We start from the raw sequence: 18,948 nt of genomic DNA, 5'->3' as shown, positions 1-18,948 counted from the left end.
ATGTACCATTACAAGGTACATTACAAGGTATTCAGGAATTTTTAATGGATTTTGTTTGTTTGTTCTTTTGTCAAGGATCAAACTCAGTGCCTTGCATCTGCTAAGGTAGTAATTACCTTTGAACTACACATCCCTAGCCCTAAACTCAGTTTTTAACAAACATCTTTAAATTGGTAAATAGAACCAATTATCTTTGAAACTGCATTGGAGAATAAGGAGTAGAACTTAATGTTGATGTATTCAAATGAGAAATAATAAGTCTAGAGATGCAATTTAGAATCTCTTCTAGCTACCACAGGCCTTCATTGCTTGAAGTTAGAGAAGGTATAAATAGTCTTCTTAGATCCTTGCCGTAACATGGAATAAGCTTTGGCTGTTAAGACATAAAAAAGTGAGACTGAAACACAGGAACAGCATTTTGAACTAACAGGCAGAATCAAATGAAAGGACTTTGAGGTCTCTGAATTGAGTTTTTTGAATTCCATAAATTTATGAATGTCTAGAAGGGATCACCAAGGTTAATTTGTTTCCTGAATATACTCTCAAGACCATTATACAGTGTCTCCCAAACCTTCATAGTATACAGAGATTCTTGGCAGGTGCAAGTTCTCCCTTATGTCTGGGATGTGGCCTGAGAGCTTGCATTTCTCAGGAGCTCCCAGGTAACCAGGTAAGCTGGACCGTCCTATGCTGAGCATTGAGGCTATAGACCATTCCAATATGCAGTCCTTAAGGTTGGTAAAAGCATTTCGAGGCAGGTTTTTCTAACAGTAACTATTTACAAGTGCTCCTTTGTATTGCACTGAATCTGCCTTTTGTGCTCTAAGCAATTTCATCTCACTGATCTTGTTTCTGCGTAGGAGCTTCTACATCGGTGCTCTCTCAGATAATTAAATAGTACTCCTGGTTCTTCTGGTCTCCTTGCAAGTCTCCATTCTTTCAAAGTAATCACTGATCACTTTGTTCCAGAACCTGTCTGTTTTCAGCACTCCTCATAAAATGAAATATGCAGGATTCCGGTTAAAGTAGTTTTTGCCAAGTACAGTGAGATGTGATTTGACTTGTTCTGGTCTGCACTCGGCAGCCTGGTAGCCTCAGAGAATACAGCTAGTTTCTCACTGAACAGTGGGCCAGAAACCACACCGAAGACTTCCAGGGCTTACTCCGTATTGCCTCAGAAGCAAGTGTATAAGTAGTTCATCTAAGATTATAGATCATGACTCCAGCAAGTCACATGCTTTTCTTTTAAAGTAAAACACTTACTTGGCTGTCAGGCTTGTGGGAAAATTTTTGAGTAGCAGATCAACAAAAAGAGATTGAAAAGGCAAGAAAAAAAATTGGGTTCCTGAAAGAAATGAGTGTGGCCACGATACAAATAGGAACGTTACAGCATTTGGGGAAAGCCTACTGCTCTCAGAAAGGGGTGAAGAGGAGACAGGGTAAAGTCAGTGTGGCACTCTTATATACACACAAGTAGCTGGTAGAGACTCCTGAAGTAATCTTCATGTCTGTATTCTGTCCCCTCCCTTTGTCTCTGTCTCTTTGGTTTAGAACTTCATCCTAGTCCAGAGTGTTTTTATAAACACCACATAATGACCCTCCAACAATTTTTCATTTTTACTACCTTCGTGTTTCACCACTGTAAGAGCCATTTTCTGTAAACTCATGAACCTTTAGTATTTGTCAATCCTGGAGAATCAAATACAGTGTCTGCTTAGGATGACACCGATTCTCCTGCCCTTCTGATAGATCTCCCCAGCACACTACCACATCTTACCCCCGCCATGCACACCACAAAGCCCCCTGTTCCTTCACACCTTCACCTGTGCTCATGTGGATGCGGCACCCACCCTGCGGTATCTCCCCAGGCCATCTGCTTTCCATGGTGCTGCCTTGGTATCATCTCATTGTGTTGCTCCTATTTTTGAACTGTTTGCTCTAATTACATAGCACCTAGATCAGTGATTTTATTCTGCCATACAGATAACTTTTTCTTTTCATGTGTCTGCTTCTCTGCCTCCCTACCGTCAGAGAATGAATCTTTGAAGGCAGTGATGTCGTATTTCTTTACCCAACTTTATCTAGTGCTGGGCTCTGGATACTGTGTTCTGCTTGAGTGAAAGTAAATGTGGATAATTGATGGGTTGGATTCTCATGGGGGAAGGAACAGCATTTGAAAGTGGGATTCATAGAGCGTTGTATTAGTTGGAAATAACTGAAGTCAGCTATCCACCAATATCGTCTACTTTAGAGTAGTTGTCTCCTTTCATTTTGACATTTCCCGTCGTTTACCTGCAAGGTTTTAGTGTATGCGTTGTAGCTACCATGGTTTAGGCACTCATAGGAAAGATGTTTATTTTGATGTTGGAACTAAAATGCTGCATCTATAAAACTTTATTGGGGGTTGGGAAGGTGGCTCAGTTGTAGAGCGCTTGCCTTGCATGCCTGAGGCCCTGGGTTCAATTCCTCAGCACCACATATGCAAAAAAAAAGAAAGAAAGAAAAGCCAGAAGTGGCACTGTGGCTCAAGTGGTAGAGCGCTAGCCTTGAGCTGAAGAGCTGAGGGACAGTGCCCAGGCCCAGAGTTCAGGCCCCACGACTGGAACCACCCTCCCCCCCCAAAAAAAAAACTTTATTGGACTCTTATCTCTTGGTGAAAAATTAATCTTAATTTTTAATGTTCATTTCAGACTACTTTAGTTATCCTTGCCATTTGTTTAGCGTCTAACTTTAGTAAACGGTATTTTCCTGTGTGTAATCACAGGTTCTGTGGATAGCTGGCCTCTCTATACTGCTCCTCTTGAATCTTGCTAAAGTCCCACAACAGAACTTATCACTTATTCTCACCCCATCTCAATTACAAAGATCTCGGTGCAGAGAAAGTATTTTTGTTCAGTGGCTCTTGAGAATGAGTACATGAATACTGCTGTAGTCAGCTCCCTGATCAGTCAGCATCCTTGACTCCATTATCCCCCTGTCTGGTCCATTCCTAAGTTTTACACATGCTGTGTTTTTAGTTGCTCTGAATCAGTCTATTTTTTTTTCCAACCCAGTTACCACCTTTTGCATTTTCCCCCAACAAACTGCCCATTTTATATGGATGACTTTAGAATTTGTGTTGACTTGTCATCTCTAGTCTTCACTTCCTCTGGTGAGAAGAGCCTCTGACTCCTGCCAAGATCAGCAGTGTTTCTGTATGTGATCACCAGAGCTCAGACATTGCCGTTTTGAAAGATGGGAAAATGTGAATTCGGAGGTTACATTCGAGATGACCTTCAATGCTTACGCTTACCAGTTCATAATTATGACCTGAAACAAGTCAAACCAGTAAACCTTGGTGTCTTCAGTTTCCTTGCCTCTGAAACAGTCATGGTACTGAACTCATGGTGCACAAAGATATTTGGCAGAGTGTGCAGCCAGTGTGAATGAGGTATCCTGTGAGCCTGTTCACATCTCTGTCTTCTTGGATGTCTGATGATACAGTTGTTCAGGACATAGTGAAGTTGCACATTTCTAATCTTTGACCTGCAGACTGATTGCTCTAAGCTTTCATTTTGTCATTTAGAGAAAGAAGAGTCTTGGGACACAACTCTGGAATTAATTTTTCCCCCTTTTATCGTGTAATCAAAGAAAAATGATAGAATTCAGATAATGAAGTCCAGTAATTTTAACCACCTGAGTTACAAACTCGTCCTTTTTTCCTTTTTTTGCCTTCAAATCTCCTTTCATTTTAGTACTAATGCTAGAGTATAGATGAAGTTTGTTTTCTGCTTTATCTCATACATTAACCTTTTTCTGCATTACTTCTGTGACTTTAATGTATAATAAATATTCAGCTGCGTGTTCTATAGAGTACATGAGGCTTCATTTGGCCATTTTCTTCTTTTAAAACATTTAGATACTTTCAGCTTTCACTTTTTACTAACCAGTTTGAATACTGAACTTACAGGAAATTCAGTTATCAAAAATAGTACAAAAGTTATTTATAGTCAGACAGCTAGCTAACATTTATCACACTGCATACTTACTAGCCAAATCAGGAAACAACTGTCCACAAAACGTTGATGATGTAAGTATTATTTCCTGGGTTGGGATCAGATATTGTTTTAGAAAGCTCTTACATGCGATTGCAATTAATGACCAGGTTATAATCTCCTGCTATTAGTAAGACTTGACTTTCTGACCTCTGTGACCTAGAGAATTATAACAGTCATTTAGTATTAAGACATTAACTATTTTTAGTATACCTAGTACATGTCTGTTTTGGAGAAATGAAAGCTGTACACCATTCATTAGTTTGTTTTCTATCCCCAAACTGGTTACCTAACCACCAAGAAAAGTTTCTGTGTAACTGCATGCTTATGTGTATGAAACACATAACAACTTAACAACGTAAGAACTTAAGTTGTAACAACTTAAGAAATACTCATCAAGTACCTATTGATAGAATAATTTTATGATTGGGATTTAAAGTTGTAGAAACTAAACAAAGCAAAAGGTAAAGTATCAGTTAAAAATAAAAAACAACACTGCTCCCGTGATTCCTATACATAATTGTTTATAATAAACTATAGACTGTAAAGTTACTCTTAAGTTGCTCTTTCTCTGAAGTGATATTATATTTTAAAATTGTACACTAAGAAGTCATTCAAACCTATTTTTATAGGCCTGTTTGAATCTCTAAAGCTGTTTAAGAAGTAGATATTTGCCAATATGCTCATGCTAACACAGGTACATTTTCTTTTCTTAGCAAGATCAGCACTGGACACAGCTGCTCGCTGTAAGTATTCCATCTCAATATTCTACTAATGGTTTATTCTGTCCTACTGTAGGCCTATGAGAGCCTTTTTTTTTTTTTTTTTTTGTCGGTTGTGGGGCTTGAACTCTGGGCCTGAGCACTGTCCCTCAGCTCTTCAGGTCAAGGTGAGCACTCTACCACTTGAGCTACAGCGCCACTTCTGGTTTTCTGAGTGTAGATTGGAGATAAGAGTTTCACAGACTTTCCTGCCCTGGTTGGCTTTGAACCGAGATCCTCAGATTTCAGCCTCCTGAGTAACTGGGATTACAGGCGTGAGCCACTGGCGCCCAGCAAGCCTATATTTTAAGCAGTGCTGACAGTTGAATATGAGTGAAACTTGATTTGGAAATTACAGTTTAGATTTATGTGGAGTCTATGATTTGACAGCCCAGGATTCTTGACACTGCCTCAGAAATGGTATTTTGTTCTTTGGATACTGTCTAGTTCCAGTATTCTAAGTGCTGCCAGTAATGGAGATTAAAAGATTTCTTAATTAGAACTGTCTGTGGGCAGAGAGTCAGTGGGTCAGTGGGGGTCTTAGGTTTTTTTAGTGATCTCTGACCTAACCAGTTGGTGCATAGCTGTAGATGGGCATCCCAAAATCTAAAGATACACTCCAGAATAATTAGATTAGACACACATGTGATCATCGAGGTTAGATAACTTGATCTATTTATGTCAGTTGTTAGTTCATTCCCCAAGAGGTTCTGGCTTTTGTTTTTGTGTCCTTGTTGTTTTGAGGCTCTTTGAAACCCTCAGGAAAAATTCTCTGGCATGTGTCTAAAACTGTGCGTTTGCTCTAATGTTCCTTTTGTGCTTTGAAATAAATGCAAAACAAATTGATTATAGTCTGTTAACTTGTATTCTAAAGAAACAAATCTCATCTGTTCTCCTCAAAGCTACAAAGCCTCCCAGATATAAATGCGGGATCTCCAAAGCTTGCCCTGAGAAGCATTTTGCCTTTAAAATGGCAAGTGGTGCAGCCAATGTGGTGGGCCCCAAGATCTGCCTGGAAGACAATGTGTAAGTATTGGCTGGTTTGGAACGCTGAGGTAGATTATTAAGTTACAGCTAGTGGGACCTAAGAGCAGTGATTTCTGTTATCATTCTATGCTTTTTCCCCATTTATTTAAGAAGACTTTAAGTTATTAAGTTTTTCAGAGAGTGGCTAAGCACACAATCAATCTAGCTTCACATAGAGATAAGATATTTGCTTCTAGCGAATTATGTAGGTAAGTACTGCCCCATTTGGAAGTCGCCAAGACTCAAGTAGCTCTTTTGATTCTGAAAAAGGAAGGAGAAAGTTAATTCATTTAACTTGATTAAAATTAGAAGCTCAGTTCACTGGGTGCTGGTGGCTCATGCCTATAATCCTAACTACTCAGGAGGTTGATATCTGAGGATCATGGTTCAAAGCCAGACAGAAAAGCCTTTGAGACTCTTACCTCCATTTAACCCCCAGAAAACCAGAAGTGGAGCTGTGGCTCAGAGTGGTAGAGTACTAGTCTTTGAGCACAAAAGCTCAAAGACAGTGCCCAATCCCTGAGTTCAAGCCCCACACCCGATTATAAATAAGTAAATTACGTACATACATACATACATACGCAAAAGCTCAATTCTTCAGTAACTGCCGGCACTGTTCAAGTATCTAATGGCCACCTGTGGCTCATGGCCTGCGAATTGGAGAGCCCAGAGAGAGAATGCATTCATTTCAGGACAGTCTTGCTGGTAGCTTTTGCCCTGTAACCCATCCTCTTCCATTTTCCATATTTGAATATCATTTGCTCAGGGTGAAATGCTCCTCTGATGATGGCTTATAAAGTGCTTGCCTTGGAATCGAGCTGGGTGGTTTCTCAGTTGAGGTACTCTGCAGGTTTGCAGGTTTTTCAATGACCTACCTCCATACCCACCTTCACTTGTAATTAAGTTATTGCCCCTAAAATTGCAAATACCACTTCTCATTGTCCAGTTTACTCTCTGCCTGGAAAAGTAGAACCATGAATTCACCTACCTTTGTGTAAAATAATACATTGGCATTTAATTATGTAAAACAGAGAACGAGGCAACAGGACAGAACAGAGAAGCTAGATGGGTTTCCCAGCGCTGTGTGTCTCTTTGATGTAGAAGCTTTTAGATTTTTATCCAGCCCCTTTTGCATTGTGCTAGCTATGGAAGGTTAGTCAGCCTTGCAGGATAACACTTTTCTTGTAGATCTCTTGATCCTTTGTCTTCCCTCATGCTACTTCCTTCCATATTAATCCATTGTCTTCTGATTCCTTCTTGTACTAGTCCTGTTTTACTGGTGTGTGACAAAGCACTTAGGCTTTAGAACTTGTTAGTTTTTAGAAACATTCTCCTCTATTTTCACTGTGATTGGCTTCAGAGACCCCAAGTTTGATTCTAAATAATAAGGACCAGGACTATAGTTCTGGGTAACACTGTGCCACAGACCATCCTTAGACCTACTCTTTCCCCTTAAAACATGTGCATTTGATGCAGAAAAGCAATCAAGCTTTTTCAGTGGCAGGTTTTGTTCTTACACATTGCATGGGTCAGAAAGAGAAAGAGAAAGCAGACAGACAGCAGGACGTGGTAAAATAATACTGGGCTGGAAGTCTGGCATGGTGGGCATGCCATGTAGAATTTAAAATGTATTTCAGTTTCTTTAACCATAAAATTGAGGCTGGCCACTGAGCTAGCTGCCTTTCAAACATCACTCTGCCATTGTCATTTAAGATTAAATAATTGATGTGATTTTCTTAGATAGGCCTCAGGTCCTGAAGCTAGTCCCCATAGGAGTGCTGAATAATTGGCCAGGGATATCCAGTAGAGATACTGCAGGGACCAATTTCTAATCCAATGCTTTTTCCAGAATATTCTATTTCTATATTGAAAGCCTAACACATAGTACAAATAGTTGTATTGTTGTCATTGTTTACTAAATCAAAGAAAGAAAAGGATGAGTCTGAATTTCCCAAGCATCTTTCATTGTCTGATTCAATAAGTATTTATTGAGCACAGTTCCTCTGTGGAAAACCTAGGATCTAGGAGGGGTAACAGGTAGTTAGAAAGCAAATGCAAATGAGTGGCTATAACTCTTGGCCCAGCTGTGCAGGCACAGCAAGGTGTGTGGAAGTGAGGGAAATGGAGCTGCAATGTCTGAACTCAGATTCTGGGGTCAGAGTCTATCATGTAGTCTGAGAACTGAGAGATTAGAAGGAAAGCAGCTGGTAGAGAATGGGCAGAGACCCCTACACAGGAGTGTTCTAAAAGGTCCTGCAGTCTGGGAGCTCTGGGGAGAAGTGGGTAACGCCATGGGGCCATGTAGGAACTTTTGGGTAGTGCAGGTAAGGGGTTGACTTCTCCTGAGACTGTGGAAAGGTTCATTTCAGCTATGTAGAAAATTATCATCTGACTGCTGTGTAAAATCCAGTGGACTAGAAATAATAATAGGAGGGTCATAGCTTCTGCCATCCAGCTCTTTAGTAATACTTTTCTATCCACAACAGACAGATTTGTGTTTTTATTTTTGTGGTGGTACTGAACCCAGGTCTTAGCTTTTGTGTTACTGTTTATGACTGGTGCTCTACACTTGAGCCACAGCTCCACTGATTAATTGGAAATATGAGTCTTTCAGATTTTTCTGTCCCAGCTGACTTCAAACCTGGATCCTCAGATCTCAGCCTCCTGAGTGCTGAGGATTACAGGCGTGAGCCACCAGCACAATTCTGTTTTTATACTTTGTAAAATACGTAAGTCAATAGTACAAATGCATGAGTAGAAATTTAACTGTTTCTTGCACCTGCTCTGAGTACATGCAGCTCTCTCTGGAGAGGAATATTCTAGACCAGTGTCTCCATGGGGTGATTTTGCTCCCTATGGGTAATTGTCATTTGTCACAGCTGTGGGGGAGCTGCCTACAGCAATGCTGTCACTCTAAGCCAGGTTTGAGAAACGGACACAAAGATTGTTGTGAAGCCTAGGAGTTAGTTCTCCATGTGTCATCACGTTTAAGATGCATTTCAAACATCCCATTAGTGGAGACACGAGGTGTAAATCCAGTTCCCACACATAGCAGCAATTACAGCTTTCCTTTCTTGATTAGAGACCCTGTGAACTCTTGTAGGTCCAAGGTACTGCTTTTGTTTATGATACAAGTCTTGGATTTCAGTTTGTATGAAGTTAATATTAGTGATTTCATTTATAGTATACTCTTAAAGTTTGGTACAAGAATTTTTAGATTATTTTGAGGAATAAATAAAAACAACAACAACAACAAAAACCCAGAAGTGGGCACTAGTGGCTTACACCTGTAAATCCTGTAATCCTAAGTACTCAGGACGCTGAGATCTGAGGATCGCAGTTCTAAGTCAGCCCACGCAGCAAAGTCTGTGAGACTCTTATCTCCAATTAACCACCAGAAAACTGGAAGTGGAGTTGTGACTCGAAGTGATAGAGTTCTAGCCTTGAGTGAAAGAGCTCAGGGACAACTCTGAGGCACTGACTTCAAGCCCCATGAACAACCACAGCAAAAAAATAAGAATAAAAATAAGATTGCTGTTATGTTCATGAGGTTCAGAAGTAAAATGAAGCATGTAGTTGAGGTATGAATGTAACCTTATACACATTATTCATGAAGGAGGAGTAAGTCAAATCAAAACAAAACAACAAATGAATTTATTTGGCTTGGAAATTCGTCTGCCAGATCTTTAATCATTTCAAGAAGCAGTAGCTAGAACATAGTCTGTATTTGGAACATACTTACCATTTTCTTCATGGTTTTGGTCAGAGGTATGGATGGGGCAGGGCCTTCACATTCCACCTGTGTATAGATTAAGGAAAATGTGTTAATCACTGTTAGCAGGATGTCTAACCCTTAGACATTTTACATCTTCAGTGGTTTTTTTCATTTAGTTATGGATTTCGTTTGAATTTCAGTGTTCAAAAATTGATCAGCTGCTGCCCTCTTGTGGGAATCGTGTGTCATTGCGTTTCTTAGTTACCTAGAACTTTTGCTTCTTAATTTTAATGGAGTTTACTTTCTAGCGTATTTCTGAAAGGTGGAGAGCCAGAAAGAAGCATTTTGAGATGTTCCTCTTTGGTGCAGTTGAACTAATATGTTCCAAAATCCACCCTTCCTCTGTGTATAATCAAGACCCAGGTCTTTTGTTCACATGGCTTTCCTATTGAATTCACTCCGATGAAGTGTACAGTTGTAGGAAGGTGCAGTGTTAGAACATTTTTATACTAGCAGAAGAAACTCTGAGCCCTCCAGTTGTTGCCGCCCTCCTGCTATCTCATCCCGCTTGGCACCTAAGATACCAACTTTGGTTTATTTATCCGTAGGTTGGCTTATTTTGAATGCTTCATTTTAGTCTCTTTCAAGGTTCATCCACGCTGGAGTGTGTACCAGGACTTACTTCCTTTTATACTTATATAATATCCCATTGTATAGATATTCATCATTTTATTATTCATCTTATTGATTGATAGATATTGGGACTATTTACACTTTTTGGGTAAAAGGAGTAATGTTTCTGTAAGCATTTGTTTACATGTTTTGGGATAGAAACAACTTCATTTTTCATATGTACATACAGGATACATTTTGGTTCAGACTGTCACTGTTCACAACTTTAGAACTTATTTCCAAATGGTTGCACCAGTCTACATTTCTCCCAGCACTGAATGGAGGGCTTCAGTTTGTCCATATCCTTGTCAGAATTGGTTACCGTCTAACTCACTGAGTAGCAGGTCTGAGTAGCATCTCATTGCAGTCTGTGAGCTCTAATGGATGTTGCTTATCTCAGGAGCATGGCTGTGGTCAGATGCGGTAATCAGTGAGTGTGGCGTAGTGGTTCTCCTTCTAGGGTAGAGCACGTTTACATTGATATGACTGAGGGAGCCATCACAAGCAGACATTCATGAAATATGATACTGCCCTTCTCTTGCTCTCAGCTTATAAAGCACTTAGGGAGTATTGGCCAGGTCTCTATGCTGTAGAAAATAGAAAAGAGCTCATCTGTCGTTTGACCCTTGAGAATGATGGAGAACACAGGCACACTGTCTTCATGCAGAATGAAGTTTCTAAAATGGTATCTCCTAGTTGAGCTGCAAGCACTAATGTGGTATTTTGACCCCCAGTACCTGTTTTCAGTAGTTCTGAGGTTTGAACTCAGCCTTGTGATTTCTAGGCAGGCACGCTACCACTTGAACCATATATATAGTATTAAGATATAGGTTGTTATTTGTGAAGTGTTATTTAAAGACATTGCTTTAAATTGTTTCACTACTAGACTGTCTTCTTACTTAGAGGCTTTTTTCCCTTTTTCTTTTTGGTACTGGTCCTGAGGCTTTAATTCAGCACAACTTTACTTCTTGCCTATCTTTTTGTTTGTGTATGTATTGGAGATAAGAGTCTCATGGTGTTTCCTGCCCAGGTTGGCATTGAACCACAACTCTCAGATCTCAGTCTCCCAAATAGCTAGGATTACAGTCATGAACCACCAGTGCCCAGCAAGGCCTTTTACTTTTATCTACAGTGCAGCTGATATGTATGTATAATCAATTGCTACATGTGTATAATCCTTTGTTTTACATGACTTCCTGTGATATGTTCCTATGTAATATCTAATACTAATAAATGTCTCTTGATTTCTTTTTCTCCCTTCAGTTTGATGAGTGGTGTTAAGAATAATGTTGGAAGAGGCATCAATGTTGCCTTGGCAAATGGTAAGAGTGATTTTTGTAATTCATGAAAATCATCAGTGGATTTTTTTTCTTAATACATGTGTCCTAAAGGAAAATGCTGTGAAGAGGTGGAATTAGGAAGCACCATTAGGGATGGTGAAGGCTTTCCCTGACCTTCTTCCAGAGCAACATAGATGGAGACTTGGTATCTAAATATTCCCAGCATGCATCCTTGCCTGGTGCCTTGTCTGGAGAGTTTCCCAGAGGTTGTCAGCAAGCGGCCAAATTGAGAAATTATGAAATGTTGCTTCACTGTTAGGAATTCTAGCACAGCATGAAGACAAGGTAGGCAGGAATGGGGTATGTCACATGGTAAAGGGTGATGGACTAGGTAAAAGGAGGAATGAAGATAAAATTTATTATAAAATTTTTCTATGGTCCATATGGTCCTTTTTTTTTTTAATTGGTTGTGGGGCTTAAACTCTGGGCCTGGGCGCTGCCCCTCAGTTCTTCAGCTCAAGGCTGGCACTCTACCACTTGAGCCACAGTGCCACTTCCCAGTCCATATTCCTATAGGCTTATTCATATAAAGTTCATTGAATCTTGAGTTTGTTTAGTGTTGTGAAATTAAATTGGAAAATCCAAGCCACGAGTGAGAGTTCACTTAGTTCTGGTTCATAGATAAGTGCCATGTGAAGGTGGGTGGACTGACTAGAAACCACTAGCCAGCCCCTTACCTACAGCACAGCAGAGAAAAAGAAGTTTGTACTTCTTTCCCAAGCAGTCAATTTTCAGTTTGTAACTTCTGCATTTTCTACTCCAAAATGTTCAATATCTAGTCATCTACTTAATTGATATTAAAGGGGAAATACGCATAATTTTTAAATACCTTTATTATAGAACAAAATATGATTCTGATAGATATTTCTTTTGTTTTTGTAAAGAGAATTTTTTTTCTTTTTCTTTTTTCCTTTCTTAAATTGGAATAAAATGATGACTAAAGTATGTTCTAGCGTTGAGTAGAAATGGTCTGCAGTTTATAGAAAATTTTTTTGTGCTCTCATTGGCATCAAAGATGAACGAACAAGTCCTTTCCAAAAGTTACTCTTTAAAAATATATTTGTGATGTGTGCAATTTGGATTTTAAGTTCCTAAAGTAGTTCCTACCCTGCTACTGAATTCATGGTGATCCTTAGGTAAATCAGATCATTGGTCTTCTGCAGTGTGGGGTGGATCTCAGTTGCATGACTCACCCAAATGCTTTCTCTTTCAGGGAAAACGGGGGAAGTACTGGACACAAGATATTTTGACATGTGGGGAGGAGGTACGTGCGTTCCTGATGGCTCTGTTGTGCTTGGGGCGGTGCGGTGATCACGTCAGGTGTGGCAGAGGTCATGGCAGGGTGCAGTGGCGTGCGGGTGTTCACTTTGAGTCTCCTGCTTTCTTGACTTAGTGTACTGCTGTAGTCAAGCGATCAGTCATATTGCTTGTAGTTTGTTTTCACCAGGAAAATTGTTTGCAGTATGCAACTGAGTATAAGACCACTCTTAAAAAATGCACTTCAGCAAGTCTGAGTCTCGAGGATATGGGATAGACGGAGGGAGAATGATGAATGATGAATCATGACTAATCAAGATGCATTACATGCATACAGTGACATGTGCAGTTGAAACTTTTGTACAAATATTTGAGGAAAACAATGAAAAAGAAATCTGAATCTTGTTTTCGACAGGACAACAATTTAAAACTTGAAGCTGCTTTAAGGCTGTCTGTAATGTAGAAGGAATAAATTTGAAGACCACCATAAACAATGTCAGCATTTTTAACTGGATTCATTTGTCCACATTTGATTTCTTTCAGTCTCAAAAATAACCTGATAGAGGAGCCTAGGACACTCCAAATAAAGTGTAATAATCCTGCCTACTCCTTGCTAACCTCAGTACTGTGGCTAACTGTTAATGAGATGAGAGAAGGAATAGAATGCTGTTTGTAATTCACTGGACTTAGTGTTTTGTCTCTCTGTATTTGGAATCTTTGAAAGAGTAGAAAGCAGTAGGTGGCCTTGCCAGGAAAGGAGTTGGCCCCCAAGGGAGAAGGCCACCCTTTTCTTCACACGTGATGGACAGCCTGCACTGGCCAGCACCTTTTCCCTCCTGGACTATTTTCTCCCTTCCCATCAACAGCTATTATTAAGTCACCGACTATTAAGCTTCCTGAAATTTATGTCACCAGTTCTCACCCAATTCTGCTTGTCTACCATGCAGCTTATAATAAGATGCTACGTGTATTTCTTCCTTAAGTAAGGAAGAATACTCATCGAGAACGCTTAGGGCTGTCAAAAGTTTGCATTAACCAAAAATATTACCCTGAGTTTTAGATTGCAGTGGCATGATTGTTCTTACAAAGTTTATAAAACAGAAACGCATTCCCAAAGCGGTTAATCAGCCATGTAACTGGAAGCTCTGGTAGCCCCTTCTTCTCTCCCATTAAAGACAGATGCCCCCCCCCCCCCCCCCCCCCCCCCCCCCCCCCCCCCCCCCCCCGTGAAAACCCTTGCCAAGTGATCTTCTTTGCATTTAAATGGGAATAGTTTGTTAGCTGCTTGCTTTGGGAAATGAGAGAAAGCCTTTGGAATCTTTGCTATGGGGAAAGAAAAACTGGAGTAAATTTGAAGTAACTTAGTTTTGAAGTAGAGCTAGACTGGAGGGCTATCAAGAAACTTGACGCTGCAACATTCAAGATGGAAAATGATTCCTGGTGTCTGGCCTGGCATTTTTAGCAGTTTCTAGTCACTGAAGAGGTTTATTTTGAAGTCTCTGTGTCCTGTTGCATAAGATGATGATAATATTTGCCACTGTCAGATTGACATTTAGTGACTTGCTCCATTCCTTTTTCCCCTCCCCTCTCACTATTCATTGCAGATAGATAGAGTTGGAAAAGTCTCTAAATTTGTGTGTATGCATTTATAAAATTTCATTTTTAAAATTACACATCTCTTTGAGAAATAGGATAAAAGCCCTGTCCCTTCTTTTGAGGGAAGTTCTTATGCAACTGGGCATCAGTGGTTCGTGCCTACCATCCTAGCTAGTTGGGAGGCTGAGATTGAGAGGATTGTGGTTTGAGGCCAGCCCAGGCATACACAAAAGAGCCCTCTCAACCCAGGAGCTAGTCACGATGACCCATTCCTGTCATCTCACCTGTGCGAGGAAGGGTAAGATTTCAGGTGCATGCTTGAGCAGGAAGTGAGATTCTGTCACAGAAATAATCAGTGTAGACAAAGGGTTAGAGGTGTGGCTCAGTTGTGGAGTCTCCGCCTAGCAACCATGAGGCCCTGAACTCAAACCACACAACAATTTTTTTACAGGTAGTTTGACATATATTCACGGATTCCACAAGCCCATTTTCTATTCCCTGATACTTACCCTGGATATCAGAATCAGGCTTTCTGATCTCTAGATCATAGAGAACTCTCAGGTTCTTTCTTTAGTTACTCTCTAGTCAGACTTTGCTACCAATATCTACCAGCCTCAGGGATGTCCGGGCTAAAGACATAATAGGTCTGACCATTGGATTACAGCAGTCCTGTGGGATTACTTTCCTTTAGGAATCAAGTCTTCTGAGTGCTTTGTACATTACGGACTCTGGTGATGGCTATTCAGTTTCTTGTTTTCTTTTTTTCCCCTGCCAGATGTGGCTCCCTTTATTGAGTTTCTGAAGGCCATCCAGGATGGGACAATAGTCTTAATGGGCACATACGACGATGGCGCTACCAAGTAAGGCAACCAACACTTCCTCCAGCTTGCCCTTCAGCATTAGAAAACAAATACAGTTTGTGAACTGGAGCAAGTGATCCGGCTAACAGAGGAACTCCAGCTGCATTTTTAAAGTGGCTTTCCTTTCTTTATCCTTTTGCTTAATTTGCATTGTAAGCGCATACTGAATGTACAAATGGGCGGGTTGCCTGAGGCACTTTCATGTGTAGGTGACACATTGACTTGTCCACCCATCTCTTCATCCCAGGTCTTCCTTCCCTTCTCTCTTCCTCTAGAGCCCTTCTCCGTCCCTAAAGGTTCTTGTTCATTTTTTGTGTTCCTTCTGCTTGTTTCCCTTCCCCATTAGTTGTCTTCCTGTTTTCTGTAGAAATATTTGCCATTACTAATGTGTGAAAATTAGAATCACATTATACATTTGGTCAAGCAGGAGATAGTAAGTGGTTTGAACTTGGGCCTCAGGCCTACCCAGCATGTTCTGCTACTTGAGTCATACCCCAAGGCCTTTTTGCTTTAGTTTTGTTTGTTTGCTTGCTTGCTTGTGTTCTTTTGTACTTCTGCTGAGGGCCAGCTTTAGACTCTGATCCTCCGATCTCAGTAGTCTCCAGGAATGTAGGCCTGTGCTACCCTGCCAGCTTAGCTGTGTGATATACAATATAACGTTTTGTCTGGGCTGGCCTAAAACCCTGAACTTCACAATCTCTGCCTCCCAAGTAGCTGGGATTATAGGCATGAAATACTGCATCTAGCATATTGTATGTCATTTTAAAAATACGTTTATATTCTAGCTTTTTCTGGCTTTAAGATTCTTCAGTAGCATGTTTTTCTGCCTCACCAAATTTGTCACATGGTATCACTTGTATTTAAAAGTTCCTGTATTGCCAGATTTTTTTTAATCCAATAATATTGTGATAGCACTTTCGTATAGAAAATATCTTTCTGGCTTTGTGTGTGTGTGTGTGTGTGTGTGTGTGTGTGTGTGTGTGTGTGTGTGTGTGTGTGTGTATACACGTATGTGCGTATGTGTGTGTATGTGCACACGCGCTTGTGCTTGTACTAGGGCTTAAACTCAGGACCTTGAGCTTCTGCTCAGTTTTTTTGCTCCTTTCTAGTACTTTACCACTTGAGCCATGCTTCCAGTACAGCTTTTTGATGGTTAGATGGAGATGAGAATCTCTACAAACTTTTCTGCCTGTGCTGGCTTCAAACTGTGACCCTCCCTACCTGAGTAACTAGGATTGTAGGACTGATCTACCAGCACCTGGCTTCAGGAATTTCTGGAAGTAAAGTTAATTTTATGGTTTTTTTTCTCTGAAAGCTATAAATTATAGAGATTTGCAAGATGCAGAAAAGCATAAAAAATGAGTTATAGTTCATCTCTCATGCAGGAATAACCTCAACGTTTTATTTTCCATGCCAGATGATTATATATGCCTGTTTTCTTCCTTTAAATATGTGGACATAGTATGGCGAACCTTTCCACTCATGCGATGACTGTCTTTGCACATAGAAGTTCCCCGTAATGGACTTGTCCATGGCTGCCTAGTACAGTTTTAACCTTGTATCATGATTGATTATTTATTTCATCAGGAGGTCTATTGCTGGACCATAGGCTTATTTCCAGTCTTTTATACTTAACCAAATGCATTGTCTGAAAAGTGAGTAAACGATATCATTTCCTAAATACAGATTTTTTTGATGTGAGATTGCTGGATTAAAATTTTTTTGTATTTTCTTTTTTAAATTGTCTTCTGAACTTTAAAGTTGACATGTATTGATTTGTAAGCATCATTTAGGCTATTATCAATTGTGAGTTTATATTAGGAAAATGATGCTGTTTTTTGAAGGTCTTCAAATGTTTTGTTGACTTTGTACATTTTTATCTGTGTATGTGTGTATGCGCGCATGTGTATGCGTGCATGCGTGCACGTATGCATGAATGTATATGCATGCTGGTCCTGGGGCTTTAACTCAGGGCTTGAGCACTGTCTCTGAGCTTTTGTGATTAAGGCTAGTGCTCTATCATTTGAACCAGAGCTCTACTACAGCCTTTTGGTGGTTGATTGGAGATAAGAATCTTACAGACTTTCCTGCCCAGTCTGGCTTTGAACTGCGATCCTCAGATCTCAGCCTCCTGAGTAGCTAGGATTGATGGCGTGAGTCACCAATGCCCAGTTTGCATATCTTACCTTATTTAAGGACTTACTAAATCTGTAAATTGAAGGTTCATGTGTTAATGACAAATTCTCTATGTAGCAGTGGAGAGCCAAAGAGGATGTAATTAGGTTTTCTTTTTCAAAAGCACAAGTGTTTGGCTTGCTCTTTTGTTTTAGCTGAGAGAATAAGGTGTTACCTGTGTAATGTGACGCTTTTAACATTTTTGAAAAGCCCCCCCTTTCTGAAGACACATACCTTTTTCTTCACTGTCTTCTTTTCATTATTCTTTAAGACAATCAGAACTGTTCTTGAGAGTCCTAATATGCTGATTCCAAGTTACCCTAAGTGACAGATTTCATGGTGGATGCTTTGGACTAGCAAAGACCTTCTAGGCTACCTGACTCCTGCTGATCCACCTGCTCAGTCTTCTTTGGAATGCCTCTGTAATTATATCTCTAGGACCCCTCCCTTACTAAAGGTGCCAGGCCCCTTGCTGCCTTGCCTCTCTATCTGAAACCAACAAGAGGCTAAAAAAAAAAAAAAAAAAAGATCCATAAACTTTCTGTTCTCAGGGTGGGCTGGCTCTGAATTCTTCCCAATAGTCATTAACCAAACAATAAAAATGTTCCCCTAGTCATTTGATACAGCAAGTATTTGAAGGTAATTGACGTGTCTCTTTTTTAGTTTGCTCTTTTCTAGGCTCTTTTCATCGTTTATCATATTATGTTTCTAGTTTGTTTTACCCTCCTGGCTATATTTCTTAGGCATTCTTTAGTTGATTATTGTCTCTGTTAAAGTGAATGTCGCAAATTAAACACAGTGTTCCAGATGTGGCCTGGCCAGTACATGGTCCAATGGAGAGACCATAACTTGCCATCTTTCAGAGATTACATTTCCTTGAATATTCATGTAGCTTAGCATTAGTTTTCTTTAAACAATCACATCATATTTTTGGCTCATGTGAGTTTTTGGTCAAGTTAGATTTTTTAGATCTTTTCATTTGATCTCAGACTTTTTCTTAAAAAAAAAAAAAAATGCCGAGCCAGGTCTTTCTCTCCATTTAGAACTTGAGTTTTTGTTTAATTTAGATGAAGGAATTTGTATTCGTTTATTCGTGTTAAATTCAACTTTGCGGATGTGGACCTGGTTGGTCTTGGATCTCATGTTTGTCCTCGGAGGTTTCGTGAGTCTGTCTTTGTACTCCCTCCAAAGTTTCCCCATGTCTAAATAGAAGTCCTCGATGAAAACATTTACCAAGGGCATGGGGCCACCCTGCTAGAGTCAACCTCATACGAGAGATTCATCTAGTAATTACCTGCAGAGATGACTGACCGAACAGGGCCAAGGGGGTGCCATCCATCTGCCATTTAATTATTTTATGCACAGCAGCTACTGTCTGGGCTTCTCAGTTGCCCACGTACAATCCACAGAGGACAGCAGTGGAGGCTCCCCGCTCTGCCGCAGACAGCGGAGATGCCATTCACTGACTGCTTGCCTCCTCTCCCACTGGTGCCCCTTCCTTCCTCTTTGCAC

At 40.2% G+C, this 18,948-nt stretch overlaps 1 protein-coding gene across 2 annotated transcripts in view; it reads left to right on the top strand.

Annotated features, from left to right (window-relative positions):
* The window catches only part of Fam3c (FAM3 metabolism regulating signaling molecule C), a 39,880-nt gene that overhangs the window by 17,174 nt on the left and 3,758 nt on the right, over positions 1-18,948 (top strand). For both annotated transcript variants that reach the window (XM_042695948.1, XM_042695947.1), the window contains exons 4-8: positions 4,751-4,780; positions 5,698-5,821; positions 11,472-11,530; positions 12,762-12,812; positions 15,177-15,261. In XM_042695948.1, coding sequence (XP_042551882.1) covers positions 4,751-4,780; positions 5,698-5,821; positions 11,472-11,530; positions 12,762-12,812; positions 15,177-15,261 — 349 coding nt within the window. The remainder of the gene's footprint in view (positions 1-4,750; positions 4,781-5,697; positions 5,822-11,471; positions 11,531-12,761; positions 12,813-15,176; positions 15,262-18,948) is intronic.

Source organism: Dipodomys spectabilis, unplaced genomic scaffold, assembly GCF_019054845.1.
Source record: "Dipodomys spectabilis isolate Male_0828 unplaced genomic scaffold, ASM1905484v1 ptg000197l, whole genome shotgun sequence".
In the NCBI taxonomy this organism is placed as follows: Eukaryota; Metazoa; Chordata; class Mammalia; order Rodentia; family Heteromyidae; genus Dipodomys; species Dipodomys spectabilis.
This window is presented reverse-complemented; position numbering and strand designations above follow the sequence as displayed.